The following is a 14,947-nucleotide window of genomic DNA, read 5'->3' as shown; positions in this document are numbered from 1 at the left end:
TACCATTGGCATCCTGCTGAATACATTAGCCTGGATTTTTTATTTTTTATTTTTTTTTGGTCTACTGAAATATTGTTCCAATCATTTTTTAGTAAACAGTTACATCACCGGGATTAAGTCATCCCTGACGGTGAAGTGCGCATTCCTATAGAGTGAAACAGCTGAACTAAGTTTTACTATGTTTAAGAAAAGAGACTCTATGTTGGCATCTTCCCTGCTTATTACAGTCTGAAAACATTTCTATTTAGAAGCAACGGGCTCAGTTTTATTTCAGGCAACACTCCCATAACAGTCCAGCTTTTTTTTAAGTGTCAAATTTAGCAAAGAAGTGGGGGAAGATAAAAGAGACAGAAAATCCCCCCAACAAAGCAATATACGCTGTCAGTTCGCACTGAAAACATAACAGCCATCAGTACTGCTCTCTAAAATATGTAAGTTGATATAAACCCTCCAAACATCCAAATTGGTGCTTATAAAAAAATATGTTCAAATGTGGCAAGGGCAGTAAAGTCCCCAGACCATTTGGAGTCTCTTGGGAACCATAAGAGAGATTTGCCTCAGATGATAAGCCATGGGTTTGGATTTAGGATTGAACTAAAAAGGACAGGAACATTTTGCATTCTTACAAACAAACAAAAAAACCCTCTAGCCAACTGTGCAATTTATTTAATTCACTTGTTACTAATAAGTTTAAAAGCACAAAGTACAATGGATCATAAGGAATATTTTAGGGGGTTGGTTTTTGTTATTCACATGAACAATATATTGCCTTAGTCTTTTCCTGCTGACTTGGCATTTTTTATCAATTTGTACATAAATGAGAAGAAGAAAAGGAGGTTGTCATACTGTCCTTCATATTTTTCTTTCAAGAATTCCTTATGATAGTCGACTAGGAAATAATAAATTGCTTCGATGGTAGACAGGTACGTCTCTGGCTTTCCTTTCTGATGACGCCAAAAGCAGGTTTTCCGCGACTTCAGTTCAATTTGCAGCAATCCTGCATTAAGAGAGGTAACGAAACGGAACATGTATGCGCTAAATTGTACATATGTCTCAAATCAGCTACTGGTAACAGACTGATACAGAGGTTTTCAACCTGTGGGTCCCCAGATGTTGTTGGACTACAACACCCATCATCCCTAGCTAGCAAGGCCAGAGCTCAGGGATGATGGGATTTGTAGTCCAACAACATCTGGGGACCTACAGGTTGAGAATCGCTGCCAGATGCTCTCAGGCAGAGGGGAGCTCTGGTTATAGGAAGCATGCGACTCCATTGTTACAGCAGCTACAATGGCTACTGGTTTGTTTCCGGGCACAATCTCAAGTGTTGGTTATGGCCAAGGTTATCTGAAGGAATCTGCCCAGGCTTTTAAGATCTTTGGTCCCACCACCCTCACAGGCATGGTGGGTGGGAACACGGAGAGGACCTGGCTGGTGGCTGTTCACAGACTTTGAAACCCCCTTTCTAGAAAAGTTAGACAGGCTCCCTTCTAGTTGCTTTTCCACTAGCACAGGCAAACTCAGCCCTCCAGATGTTTTGGGACTACAACTCCCATCATTCCTAGCTAACAGGACCAGTGGTCAGGGATGATGGGAATTATAGTCTCAAAACAGCTGGAGGGCTGAGTTTGGCCATGCCTGCACTAGCAAGTAGAAGCTTTTTAGTGTTTAATGCTTTATTATGTTTGTATATAGGTTGGAAACTGCCCAGAGTAGCTGGGGCAACCCAATCAGATGGGTGGGGCACAAATAATAATAAGATCAATTATTGATTATTATTAATAATAATTTGTTTAAACCATGTCCATCTGCATGGGTTTCCCCAGCCACTCTGGGCAGCTTCCAATATTAATAATAATTTTTAAAAGCAACAAAACACCAAACATTAAAAACTTCCCTAAACAGGGCTGCCTTCAGATGTCTTCTAAAAGTCAGAGAGTTGTTTATTTCCTTTAAATCTGATGGGAGGGCATTCCACAGGGCAGGTACCACTACTGAGAAGACCCTCTGCCTTCTGATGATGATCATTAATTCCAACCAGCCTTTGAGAGCTGACTGTTTTTTAAGGAAAGGGTTTTAATAGTGCTGTTCTATTTTTATTACCCATATTTCAATAATTTTTTTCTTCTATTTTAAAAATTCTACTAGAGTTTAATTACTTTTTAACATTAATCTTTTATCCTTTTGTGTTTTATCTGTGTTGTTTTGATTTGTGGAAGCTGCCTTGAGTCCCGGTACAGGAAAAGGGCAGGATATAAATAAATATAACAATTTCATTTCTCTAATCAGGAAACCAGTGCACATAGGGGCTGGATGCAAGGGACTGTACCTGGTGTTGGACCACAAGGCATTCAATTGCGACTAGAACCATGCCCATATATAGCTATGGAGATCCATTGCTTCATCTGTATGGATTGTTCAATTTGTTCATGCATAGCAGTAATGAGACTGATGTGTCAAGCACATCCCTTCAGTTTGCACTTTTATTAATCTGCAGCACTGGGCTTTAGAATTTGGTGTTAGCATACCTTGGAGCCGCTCATCTGTGATTATTTTGTTCGTTTGATTCCAAGTGCTATCAATAAACACAATTCTCTTCAGCGGAGCATTTCTGCTGTGAAACTGGTGTTCGCCCAAGTCGCTTTCACTGCCCGACTCTGTTTTCGCACATTTGAGGACTGGTTCTGCTGACGAGTCCTCGTCCTCCTCACAGCCAACCTTCTTCTTAGATTTGTTTTGCAAACAGAGGGGAATGTCATTTATTGAAACTGAATTAGGCCCAGGAAAGATAAGTGCAATCTGGAAGAAAAACAGACACAATGTTGGAGTTATTTGGGATGGGAGGGATACGTGCAAGGTACCACAGCTACTAAAAAAACCCAGAACTACCTCTCAGCACAGCATCTTCATAAACACTAATGTCAACTGGAACCAACAAAAGAGCAAGTAACAGGGCTGTAACATGACCCTCCCTCTCATAAAACATGCAGGAAAGAATGGCTAGAATGCAGAACAGACTCTGGAGTGGCGTACAAAGGATGAACAAGTTAAATCGGTTATGATTGATTGGACAAGAGATGTGGGACATAATATAGTGATGGAGGACTGGGAGAGGCTATGGAGGAAAGGACTGAGAGAGGCTATGGAGGAAAGGGGTTAAGTTCACTGCATGTACGATGTTAAAGGAAAATACTATGTAGATGATGTATAGATGGTACTTGACTCCTGTCAAAGATTTATCACAATAGCGATAACCTTTGTTGGAAATGTAAAGAAAAAGAAGGTACTTTTTTCCATATGTGGTGGACTTGTCCCAAGGTGAAAGACTTCTGGGAGAAGATTTATAATGAACTGAAAAAAATGTTGAAATATACATTTATTAAGAAACCAGAGGCCTTTCTTCTTGAAATAACAGGTTTAGAATTGTCCAAGAAAGATGTTAAATTATTTTTGTATGCCACAACAGCCGCCCAAATATTACTTGCTAAAAATTGGAAAACACAAGAACTACCAACAGTGGAAGATTGGCAGATGAAGATGATGGGCTTTTCGGAGCTAGCTGACCTTACTGGAAGAATCCGCGACCAGAAAGAAGAGGAGTTTCAAGAGGACTGGAGGAAATTCAAGGACTATTTGAATAATGGGGGTGGAAATGCTCCTTCAGGTATACAGGACCGAGGCTGTTTAGGGCTTTAAAGGTCAGCACCAACACTTTGAATTGAGCTCGGAAACGTACTGGGAGCCAATGCAGATCTCTCAGGACCGGTGTTATGTGGTCCCGGCGGCCGCTCCCAGTCACCAGTCTAGCTGCCGCATTCTGGATTAATTGCAGTTTCCGGGTCACCTTCAAAGGTAGCCTCATGTAGAGCACATTGCAGTAGTCCAAGTGGGAGATAACCAGAGCATGCACCACTCTGGTGAGACAGTATGCAGGTAGGTAGGGTCTTAGCCTGCGTACCAGATGGAGCTGGTAGACAGCTGCCCTGGACACAGAATTGACCTGTGCCTCCATGGACAGCTGTGAGTCCAAATGACTCCCAGGCTGCCTCAGAACACGTCAGAAGTCCCCGTGCGGTATTCTATTCTATCCCCCCACCAAGGGAAGTATTAAGAATTTTGCAAGCCTTCCAACTCATCACAGAAAAATTCTCTTGAGGAAAAAGGCCTTGTGTGGAGGAATTGCCTTCCTGCTCCCTCTCATCAGCTAAGAGCTCACATTCTCCCTCCTTGTTGTGGGGAAGAGATTTAGATCCAGTTCCTGTCTAATTATAATCTAGCTAGCTGGGGCAAGTCCCTATCAGGAACCTCGTCCGGGGAGACTCCAAGTTGTTCAAACGGACTAGGGCATTTAGGGCAACACCCCTGGCCTGCTTAGTTTGGTCCTCCACCAATGCTTCCTTCTACCCCGTACCCCAACCATGCCAAGTCTCCTAAGAACCATCTTTCTCCACATGACTCTCAAACTCTGTGCAAGCATGGCTCTCACTGATGTCTGTTTTTAGCTTTCTGTTTTTAGCTTTATATATATAATTACATAGTGGGACGCGGGTGGCGTTGTGGGTTAAACCAGAGCCTACGACTTGCTGATCTGAAGGTCGGCGGTTCGAATCCCCGCGACGGGGTGAGCTCCCATTGCTCGGTCCCTGCTCCTGCCAACCTTGCAGTTCGAAAGCACAAAGTGAAAGTAGATAAATAGGTACTGCTCCAGCGGGAAGGTAAACGGCATTTCCGCGCGCTGCTCTGGTTTGCCAGAAGCAGCTTAGTCATGCTGGCCACATGACCCGGAAGCTGTATGCCGGCTCCCTCGGTCAATAAAGCGAGATGAGCGCCGCAACCCCAGAGTCGGCCACGACTGGACCTAATGGTCAGGGGTCCCTTTACCTATATATAATTACATAGCAGTATATAAATATTTTAATAAGTAAATCTGGAGAGCCACAGGTTAATCATCCCTGGTGTAGACCTACGTAGGTACATACATATCCTTCCCTCTGTAGGTAAAGTATCTCCAGAGTAGATATTGCGCACATCAGGTCTTAGAAAAGCAAAAGGTATAATTTCTTGCCTGTCAAATCAGGAGGAACCCAATACAAGCGGCAAATGCAATATAAAATATGGTAACTGGGCAATTGCGGTGTATAATCTAGAGAAGTGGAGCGTGGGGGAGCAAACAAGCCACTTATTTTTCCCCTTTTCTATGTGCAGAAGGGATTCTGAACCCCAGGTGAGCCCTGATATTCTCTTTGTGGAGATTTGGAACACTAGCAGCATTGTGGATTTCATAGACATCAACAAGTAGGAAAGAGGAGGGAAAAGAGCAAGTATCTCCCCCATGCTACTTCTAGACAACTCCTTACTTCGTGTCTCATTCCTTCATAGTCTGGAATACAAGGATATGTGTAAATGGTAACTTCTTCGGGCGCCAGGAGCTTGGCATGTACAGCTGTGCTTTTGCCATCCGTTTCATTGGGATGCTTAATGATGTCAATTTTCAATGGGAGCTGCAACCAAGAGCACAAGTACATACATTGGAGAAAAGGCACTCCCCATTCCATTTCATAAGAAAAATAAGTAACTGGCTGAACATTTTGCATTTGGGTACAGGCAGCAGTGCACAAGATACACACACTTTGCATCAGTGCCTATTAAAAGTCACTGCTTTCCTCAGCAGATCTGCTTAAAGCAGTGGGAACGCACAATGACCAGACAACTTCCACCAAAACAAATTGTTTCTGAGCCCTATGGGTCAAAGCAGCAGGCTGCAGACTGACTGAATGAAAGATTCCAGTTACAGATAGGTAGCCGTGTTGGTCTGCCATAGTCAAAATAAAAAAATTCCTTCCAGTAGCACCTTAAAGACCAACTAAGTTAATAAACGGACATAAATCTGACATCAAGAATCACAAAACAGAGAAACCAGTAGGAGAACACTTCAATCTCCCAGGACATTCTATACAAGATCTCAAAGTAGCTGTTTTACTACAAAGGAATTTCAGAAATAGACTGGAAAGAGAAGCTGCTGAATTGCAACTCATTACCAAACTTAAAACCATGGAGAGACCTGGTCTGAACAAAGACATTGGATTCTTATCTCATTATACATGACTAAGCCATTTTTCACCTTCTCACCCCTTGTCTTTTCCTGGAAGACCTATTGCAGTCGTTAAGAGTCGTCAACAGGCTCATCTCAGCTATCTGCCAATCTCCCATTCCCACCACCCTTCTGAGTAATACCCCTCCCCACCTTCTCACTATATAGAAGGATCTGGCAACTTCTGTTTCAGTGTATCTGAAGAAGTGTGCATGCACACGAAAGCTCATACCAAGAACTAACTTAGTTGGTCTTTAAGGTGCTACTGGAAGGAATTTTTTTATTTTGAATGAAAGATGTTACTGCCTTTTACCCAACCTACGCTAACTGGAAGTCATCTCCAAGGTCTCAGAAAGACATCTTTCCTATTAAAAAGGACCTTGAATAGCAACTGATTTGCAGTACCAGGGATTTCATCTGGAATCAGGGCCCCCTCTTCTTCTTCTACCACTAGAGTTTGGCAAGCCTGTAGCAAGCTCTGAAGAAAAACAGAGTTTTGGGTTGCCGCAGCTTGTTTTTAAAACTATATTGCAAAAACATGAGTCTCGCTTCATTCTTCCCCTGTTCGTTTATTAGAATGATTCACTGTGACCAAAACTTGCTAAAATTGACAAATTAGATCAAAAATAAGATATATCTTGCACTAACCTTCACAACAGGAATTTCTCCAGTGGGAACAGTGTCAACTGGAACATAGCATGTGTAACAATAGAACATCCTTGAACTATTACATCTGGGACATTTTGATCTCCCTTGTTTTGGGGCTCTTTCAAGAACAGTCTGAGGCGCTAGATGCAGGTTTTCAAGTGGTGTTTCCTGCAACATCGACGTAGTCTGTGAATCTGAACTATTCAGGCCTTCAAAATTTCTTTTTATTCCCTGGTGGCTCTTTTGGTCTTCTTCTGAAATCACAGGTGAATTGAAAGACATCTTACTTTCAAGTAATATCCTTGGACCTGTTACAGGGAGAATAAAAATCACAACGGCTTTCAACAAGGGCCAATTTCCACAGAAACATTTTGACAGTCACAGCAAAACTTTTACAATTTTAGATCAACTTAAGTCAATGGCTATTTTGATTTAAAAAAAAACAAAAACAAAATACTAGGGGCGCTTTTGAAGATCTTCTTTTTTGAAACACTTTATGGTGGAACATATCTTCTGAGGACTGGGTACAAGATTGCAGTCTTAATGTCTTCCCAATTACTGCAAGTTTCACATACACGTATCTTTGGGGGGGAAAACATGTATTTAATTTAGTACATTTGTTTAGTGCTGACTGAGCCTGCCAAAAAGACAGATTCAGCTTCTGATGTGACACCACTAGCCTGCATTTAGGTTGGTTTGCAGAGGAGTGTGCAAAACACCTAATTCAATGCATGGCAGTGGCTTAGGAGGAATATTGGAAGCTGCCTGATACAGTCAGGCCACTGGACCATAGCTCAGTACTGTCTGCAATGATTGGCAGAGTCTCTCCCCAGCCCTACCTAGAGACTGTCTGCATTTAAAGCAAACACTCTTACCAGTGAGCTACAGTTACAGATAGGTAGCCGTGTTGGTCTGCCATAGTCAAAATAAAAAAATTCCTTCCAGTAGCACCTTAAAGACCAACTAAGTTAGTTCTTGGTATGAGCTTTCGTGTGCATGCACACTTCTGTGCACACAGTGTATCTGAAGAAGTGTGCATGCACACGAAAGCTCATACCAAGAACTAACTTAGTTGGTCTTTAAGGTGCTACTGGAAGGATTTTTTTTATTTTGACAGTGAGCTACAGTTCTTCTTCCCCACATTTGGCCAAAAGGTAATCCAATGGAAAGCAGGACCTACCTTTTGTCCCACATCTCTCATAGGCAGATTGTGAGAATTATCTCCTGCTTAAGCCTTGACAGTTTAAGCATCTGCTTCTCTAGGGTTTTAATTCTAGGGCCTAATTGATGAGTACAACACAGTAGTTTCCTACACTGATATGACAATGTGTTTTTTTAAAAAAACCAAATTAGCTATATTTGTAAATGTATTTTGCTGGGCTCCTTATGTTACTGTATTATTATGTTCTAAGTCACTTAAGGGCCTTAGCAGGCCAGGTGGTGGGCAAACACTTTAAAAAAATTAGGTAACTAGGTAAAGAGACACATATGCATAAATATGAATACATTAAAGTGCTTATCTTGAATGGCCGAGACAAAATTACAGATAAGCAGATTATTTGCCTATAACAGTGCAATCTTATATATGTTTACTCAGAAATAAGACCCACTGAGTTCAGTGGGGTAGCTTAGCTCCAGGTAAACGCATGTACCACAACCCAAACCTTTGGAAAAGTCAAGTAGCCCTACAAATGCAAAAACAAAGCAATTATAACATTTTCTCTGTAAACATTGTCCACGGAACATTGCTAGTTTATATATTTTGCCAACCGTCTGGAGTTAACATTTGTAATGGCTGTTTATGTAGTGGTACTTTTTAAAGAAAGCGATAACTTTCCAGCTTCACAAAACTTGGAACCGTCACTTTTCTTGGTGGAAGAACACAGCAACAGTACTAAATTTGTTTTTGTTGTTTTCATGTAACAAACCTCACTTCCAATTTGCAGTTTTAGTGCTTTCTTCTCCTGAATGGGGGAAAAATTGAGTCCGTTTACTCTGGAAAGCTCGCGAAGTGAGTGAAGAAAGCATCTCAGGTTTGGACTAAAACCTTCTAACCACGCAGATTCCTCAGCGAGTGAGCAGGAAGTTATTTTAATTTGTTATGCATTCCCAGCCTACAAATGGATACGCTTTACTATAATGTCTCATGGCAGATTGGTGTTTAAATCGGAAGCCCCAAAGGGCTGTCATTGAGACCATACGGGTGAACGCTGCTAACAAAGGAAAGGCAAAAACTTCCACAGTCTCCTGAAAATGTACCTGCAAAGTTGTCACTCTGAATTTACATTGCTTGAGACAAGTTAACATATGCAGCACCTATGCCACACGTTACATGGAGGGAGGGGGATATGCGCACAGGCGTATGAAACTAGGACCGTGCAGGTTTCTTCCCATGAACCATCTCAGTTGTGTTCAAGCTAGTTCTTTCTTCACTCAGAGCACAGAGGTTCTGGCACAAGGTATTGTACCTAGGGTGGTCAGATGCAAAATACACCACCTAACTTCTGAAGGTACAGGAACCTTTTTGGATTTTTGCAACAAGCCACCCAGATTCTAATGTACTCCATTAGCCATATATATCCATATATATCCATAGTGGATACTGCTGACAACAGGAAAGGCAACACCTCTGTGATCTCATGGAAAAGTACAGTGGTGCCTTGGTTCTCAAACACCTTGGTACTCAAACGCCTTGGTTCCCAAACTCCGAAAACTCACAAGAGTTCCGGTTTTCAAATGTTTTTTGGAAGCTGAATGTCCAATGCAGCTGTCGAATATTGTTTCCAGGGCGCCTGCACCAATCACAAGCTGCACCTTGATTTTCGAACATATCGGAAGTCAAACAGACTTCCAGAACGGATTAAGTTTGGCGCTTTTTGTTTTTGTTATTTATTTTGCGTTTTTTTGTTTTTGAGGCTTTTTCGGTTCATTTGTTTTTGTGACTGTGTGGAACCCAGTTCAGCTACTGATTGATTGATTGTGTGACTGCGGGAATGGATAAAAGCCCCCCATCCAAACAATGACTATTATCAGTGCAGGTAAGAAAAAAAAATTAATTGTAGTTTTTATCATCTACAATACTGTCTTATTTTATAGTACAGTACATTGATTATTGCTTTCATTTTATGCATCAATGGTCTCGTTAGATAATTTATGTTAAATTGCTGTTTTAGGGGTTGTTTTTAAAAGTCTGAAACAGATTAATCCGTTTTGCATTACTTTCTATGAGAAAGGATGCTTTGGTTTTGGAATGGACTTCCGGAACGGATGAAGTTTGAGAACCAAGGTATCACTGTACCTGCAAAGTTGAGCAAATAAATTACATCTTTCACATTTTGTCAGTGGAACTCAGGCACATCTTGTATTAATGAATGCTTCATTCCAACTGCTGATCACAGTCGCAAATTTCTGGCCAAGAACCTTAAAGCCAAGTTGGATCACTGTTACTTGGACTGGATACACACTACAGTGGTACCTCAGGTTAAGTACTTAATTCGTTCCGGAGGTCCGTTCTTAACCTGAAACTGTTCTTAACCTGAAGCACCACTTTAGCTAATGGGGCCTCCTGCTGCCGCCAGAGGACGATCTCTGTTCTCATCCTGAAGCAAAGTTCTTAACCCGAGGTACTATTTCTGGGTTAGCGGAGTCTGTAACCTGAAGCGTATGTAACCCAAGGTACCACTGTATACCTTTAAAGCACATTTCTCCCCTCAAATAATTCTTGGCACTGTAGTTTGTCAACAGGTTGCTGGGAATTGTAACAATAAAAGAGGTAAATACATTGCCCAGAATTCTTTTTTTGGGGGGGGGGTAGGGAGATGCACTTCAAATGTGTTTTAAAGGTGCAGTGTGTATGCAGGCCCATAACCATTACCAAGATTTCTTAGCTGATACAGTGGTGCCCTGCAAGACGAATGCCTCGCAAGACGGAAAACTCGCTAGACGAAAGTGTTTTCCGTTTTGGAGGTGCTTCGCAAAACAAATCTCCTATGGGCTTGCTTCGCAAGACGACAATGTCTTGCGAGTTCCTGCGGTTTTTTCCCCCTTCCCCCCCTTTTTCTAAGCCGCTAAGCCGCTTATCAGCTGATCCGATCAGCTGATAAGCCGCTAAAAGCCGCTAATAGCGCTAATCCGCTAATCCGTCAATGGGTTTGCTTCGCAAGACGAAAAAACCGCTAGACGAAGAGAATCACAGAACGGATTCTTTTCGTCTTGCGAGGCACCACTGTATTTAAAATGACAGATTCCACTTCTAAGTCTCCCTCCCCCAATTCAACACCAGCCCAGTTTGTGGATTGCACTAATACCACACACAGGAAATATAAGATCACGTCTTTCTCACAGATGCTGGAAGTACTTGCTGCTTTCTAAGATCAAGCAGTTCAGCAACCAGGAAAGCACAACTGAGGATCATTCTACAACATTTTGAGAAAATGCGGGAAGGGGAAGAAATGACTTCCACATGTTCAGGAACCACACTGGTAATTCACTGGAGTGGTACAATAACTGGGTATTGTTTGCAACCCAAGGAGATCAAAGCAGTTGGAGAACTCTTATTTCCCCCAGTGACCCAGTCCTTATCTTCATTGTATCTTGTTGCCTACTCAAATCATCCCTGATCACTGGTTCTGCTAGCCAGGAATGATGGGAGTTGTAGTCTAACAACAGATGAGGACCTGAAGTTGAGAAAGGTTGATCTATTCCAGTGTTCCCCAACCTTGGGCCTCCAGCTGTTTTTGGACTATAACTCCCATCATCCCTCGCTAGCAAGACCAGTGGTCAAGGATGATGGGAATTGTAGTCCAAAAACAGCTGGAGGCCCAAGGTTGGGGAACACTGAATTATTCAATGTGTGCTCTGTTGTTATAAACACAGCCTTAAGTGACTGGAGAGTAAGCAAATATTCTTGCACTTGAGGAGACGCCAGGTTTTCATTTTGCCTCATAACAAAGTTTAGGCATCACATCGACTAGATGCCCAAGGTCAAGTTGTCTGAAAACCTGTGCCCAAATTGCTTTCAGCTCCAAAACACATCTTTGCTTAACTTTATTAAGAACTAAGGCCTACGTGCATTTCCTGAGGGTAAATCCTACAGGGTGATCAACACTCTAAAATCAAACTGTAAACCTGCAAGCCCAGGAGAGGTGCATTGTTCTTCCCCAAAATTACTGGGGCCTGCTTGCTCTAAAAGCACCATTTCAATTTTAAGGCCGCAATCCTATGCATCCTTACCTTAGAACAAACCTCAATGAAAACAATGGGTAAGCACATGCTTGTTTGAACGTAAGTTCCATATTTGATCCATCAGAACTTTCGAATGAATGTATTCTATGTTCTGCATCACTGCTCTCTCTCTTTTTGGTATATAATTTTATTCAGTTTTCTGTTTTACAATTTAAAATACTCCTTTTACATCCTTAAGGCATCAGTGACTTCCCTTCTTCTCTTTCCATGGTTCATTTTACATATACTAAATCCCTGCATACAAGAAGTGAGGTTACAGGAAACCAGGCAGAGGGCCTTCTCAGTACTGGCGCCTGCCCTGTGTTGTGCCCTCCCATCAGATGTCAAGGAAATAAACAACTACCTGACTTTTAGAAGACATCTGAAGGCAGCCCTGTTTAGGGAACTTTTTAATGTTTCATTGTTTATCATATTTTTAATATTCTGTTGGGAAACATCCAGAGACGCTGGGGAAACCCAGCCAGATGGGTGGGGTATAAATAATAATAATAATAATAATAATAATAATAATAATAATAATAATTACAAAAACTATACCGTTCAGCATTCCATTATTGCATCCATCAAATCTTGTTTACACTTTGGAATTTATCAGCTCTTAAGCTGATCGCTCGCACTGCGTTTTTATTATGATGATTGTTGCTGTGCGTTCCTGTTGTAAACTGGTGCGAATACAAAACAACCACTGTCACGATCTCACGCATTACTATCGCTTTTGTTAAACCATGCACTGGATCGGGCAAAGAAGCAACTTGGGAGAGGGTCCGATGAAACACCTCGGGAGGACAAGGAAAACCTCCATTCCCTTCCGATCCTTAATGGGAGATCTTCGGGGCCTCCCACCCCCCACCCCCGGATCCCCAAACAAATAGAGAGCAGCACTTCGGTCTCTTTACAACGAGCACCCCTTTCCCGAAGAAAAGGGAAACCAACCTACTTTTTGCAAAGCCTAGGGGTTCTTCCCTCCGCCTCCTCAGGGTTGGGGGGGGGTGTCAGTCACAGCCACTGCACCGTAGAAAACGGCGTCTGTCCTCCGCGTTGCGGCAGCCGCCGCACAAACACCCACACCCGGAAACGTGCGTGTATATATCTTTGCGTAGCTAAATATATATCTATTTGTCGAGATACCTCTGCCTCGAGGTCGGAACTCAAGTGCCGGGGCCGGCGGGGAAGGCCGGAAGGATTTGAGGTGGAGGACGGAGGGCGACGGGGGACGGTTGCTAAGGCGCCTTAGCAACGCCGAGAACGGACTTCCGCCACGGGCGGCGGAAAGAGGCGCTGACTGGGGAAAGGGGGCCGTGCGCAAAGGGCTCCATGGCTGCCTCAGAGAGCAGTACGGCGGCCACAAAGGTCGGGGGGTTAATATAAGCCTTCCTTTGAATTGAAGTTGCCTCCTGAAAGGCTTAACAGCGCGCATGTTTACTCAAAAAGCCCCTCTCCCTCTGTTCCATGGCACTTGCTCCGGGTAAATGCGCACATCTAACTTCTTTAAGACCAAGCGTCCATTGAAAGTGAGAATAGTGAAGGAACATGCTTAGGATTGGGCCAGGGGCCTAGTCAAGGAGGTGGGGCAAAATGCTCTAAATCCTCAAAAATTATTATTACAGTGGTACCTTGGGTTATATACGCTTCAGGTTACAGACTCCATTAACCGGAAATAGTACCTCAGGTTAAGAATTTTGCTTCAGGATGAGAACAGAAATTGTGCTACGGCGGCAGCGGGAGGCCCCATTAGCTAAAGTGGTGCTTCAGGTTAAGAACAGTTTCAGGTTAAGAACAGACCTCCAGAACGAATTAAGTTCTTAACCCGAGGTACCACTGTATTATCATTATTACAGTGGTGCCTCACAAGACAAAAAGAATCCGTTACGTGATTCTCTTCGTCTAGTGGTTTTTTCGTCTTGCGAAGCAAGCCCATTGACGGATTAGCGCTATTAGCGGCTTTTAGCGGCTTATCGGATCAGCTGATTAGCGGCTTAGAAAAAGGGGGGAAGGGAAAAAAACCCGCAGGAACTCGTAAGACATTTTCGTCTTGCGAAGCAAGCCCATAGGAAATTCGTTTTGCGAAGCACCTCCAAAACGGAAAACTCTTTCGTCTAGCGAGTTTTTCGTCTTGCGAGGCATTCGTCTTGCGGGGCACCACTGTATTAGTTTTCAGTTACAATCCAATAATAGCCTCATTATAACAATACCAAAAGGGACGCGGGTGGCGCTGTGGGTTAAACCACAGAGCCTTGGGCTTGCCGATCAGAAGGTCGGCAGTTCGAATCCCCGCGATGGGATGAGCTCGCATTGCCCGGTCCCTGCTCCTGCCAACCTAGCAGTTCGAAAGCACGGCAAAGTGCAAGTAGATAAATAGGTACTGCTCCAGCGGGAAGGTAAACGGTGTTAATGTGCGCTGCTCTGGTTCGCCAGAAGCGGATTAGTCATGCTGGCCACATGACCTAGAAGCTGTATGCTGGCTCCCTCGGCCAGTAAAGCAAGATGAGCGCTGCAACCCCAAAGTCGGCCATAACTGGACCTAATGGTCAGGGGTCCCTTTACCTTTTATAACAATACCAATTTCTTCTTTTGCGATCACTCGTAGCCGAGTAAGATTGTCTTCCATAAACACGGTTTTAACAGTGAGTCAGTAAGCGACTGTGGAGGCCAATTCTGGATCCCCACGTCCTTCCACAGCGGGGTCATTGGTTTCTGGGCAGGAGTTTATCACGGTGTGGATTTGCCAAGCGTGCCTTCCTCTTAGCACATTTCTGCCTTGCGTCCTGAGTTCGAGTGTCTTCAAAGCCCATGATACCTTTGATAAAAGCTGTTCTCTAACTGGAGCGCTCACAGGCCAGTGTTTCCCTGTTGTCAGTGTTTATACTACATTTTTAAAGATTTGCCTTGAGACAGTCTTTAAAGTTTAAACCTCTTGACTAATAACAATTGTTGAAATACTGAATTATATAATTTAGATACCCC

General features: G+C 43.0%; 2 protein-coding genes across 6 annotated transcripts in view; one reads left to right on the top strand and one right to left on the bottom strand.

Annotated features, from left to right (window-relative positions):
• Positions 1 to 237: 237 nt before the first annotated feature.
• Positions 238 to 13,400, bottom strand: DTWD1 (DTW domain containing 1; the record flags this gene model as incomplete). 5 transcript variants are annotated; one of them, XM_082198714.1, is made up of 5 exons in its annotated part: positions 238 to 997; positions 2,529 to 2,799; positions 5,358 to 5,501; positions 6,740 to 7,047; positions 13,118 to 13,400. In XM_082198714.1, the coding sequence occupies 5 exons, from the start codon at positions 13,398 to 13,400 to the stop codon at positions 771 to 773; spliced, it is 1,233 nt and encodes a 410-aa protein (XP_082054840.1). In that variant the 3' UTR covers positions 238 to 770. The 5 variants fall into 5 exon arrangements, with proteins under 5 accessions (XP_082054840.1, XP_082054842.1, XP_082054844.1 ...); XM_082198716.1 differs by lacking the exon at positions 13,118 to 13,400 and adding an exon at positions 12,921 to 13,111; XM_082198718.1 differs by lacking the exon at positions 13,118 to 13,400 and adding an exon at positions 12,921 to 13,111 and having other exon boundaries at positions 6,740 to 6,993.
• Positions 13,387 to 14,947, top strand: part of FAM227B (family with sequence similarity 227 member B) — a 113,150-nt gene continuing 111,589 nt past the window's right edge. The window contains exon 1 of the mRNA XM_082198939.1: positions 13,387 to 13,494. Coding sequence (XP_082055065.1) covers positions 13,453 to 13,494 — 42 coding nt within the window. The 5' untranslated portion in view covers positions 13,387 to 13,452. The remainder of the gene's footprint in view (positions 13,495 to 14,947) is intronic.

The sequence above is a fragment of the Podarcis vaucheri genome (assembly GCF_965113315.1).
Source record: "Podarcis vaucheri genome assembly, chromosome: 14".
Taxonomy (NCBI): Eukaryota; Metazoa; Chordata; class Lepidosauria; order Squamata; family Lacertidae; genus Podarcis; species Podarcis vaucheri.
Note: the sequence above shows the minus strand (reverse complement) of the source record. Positions and strands in the feature narration are given on the sequence as shown.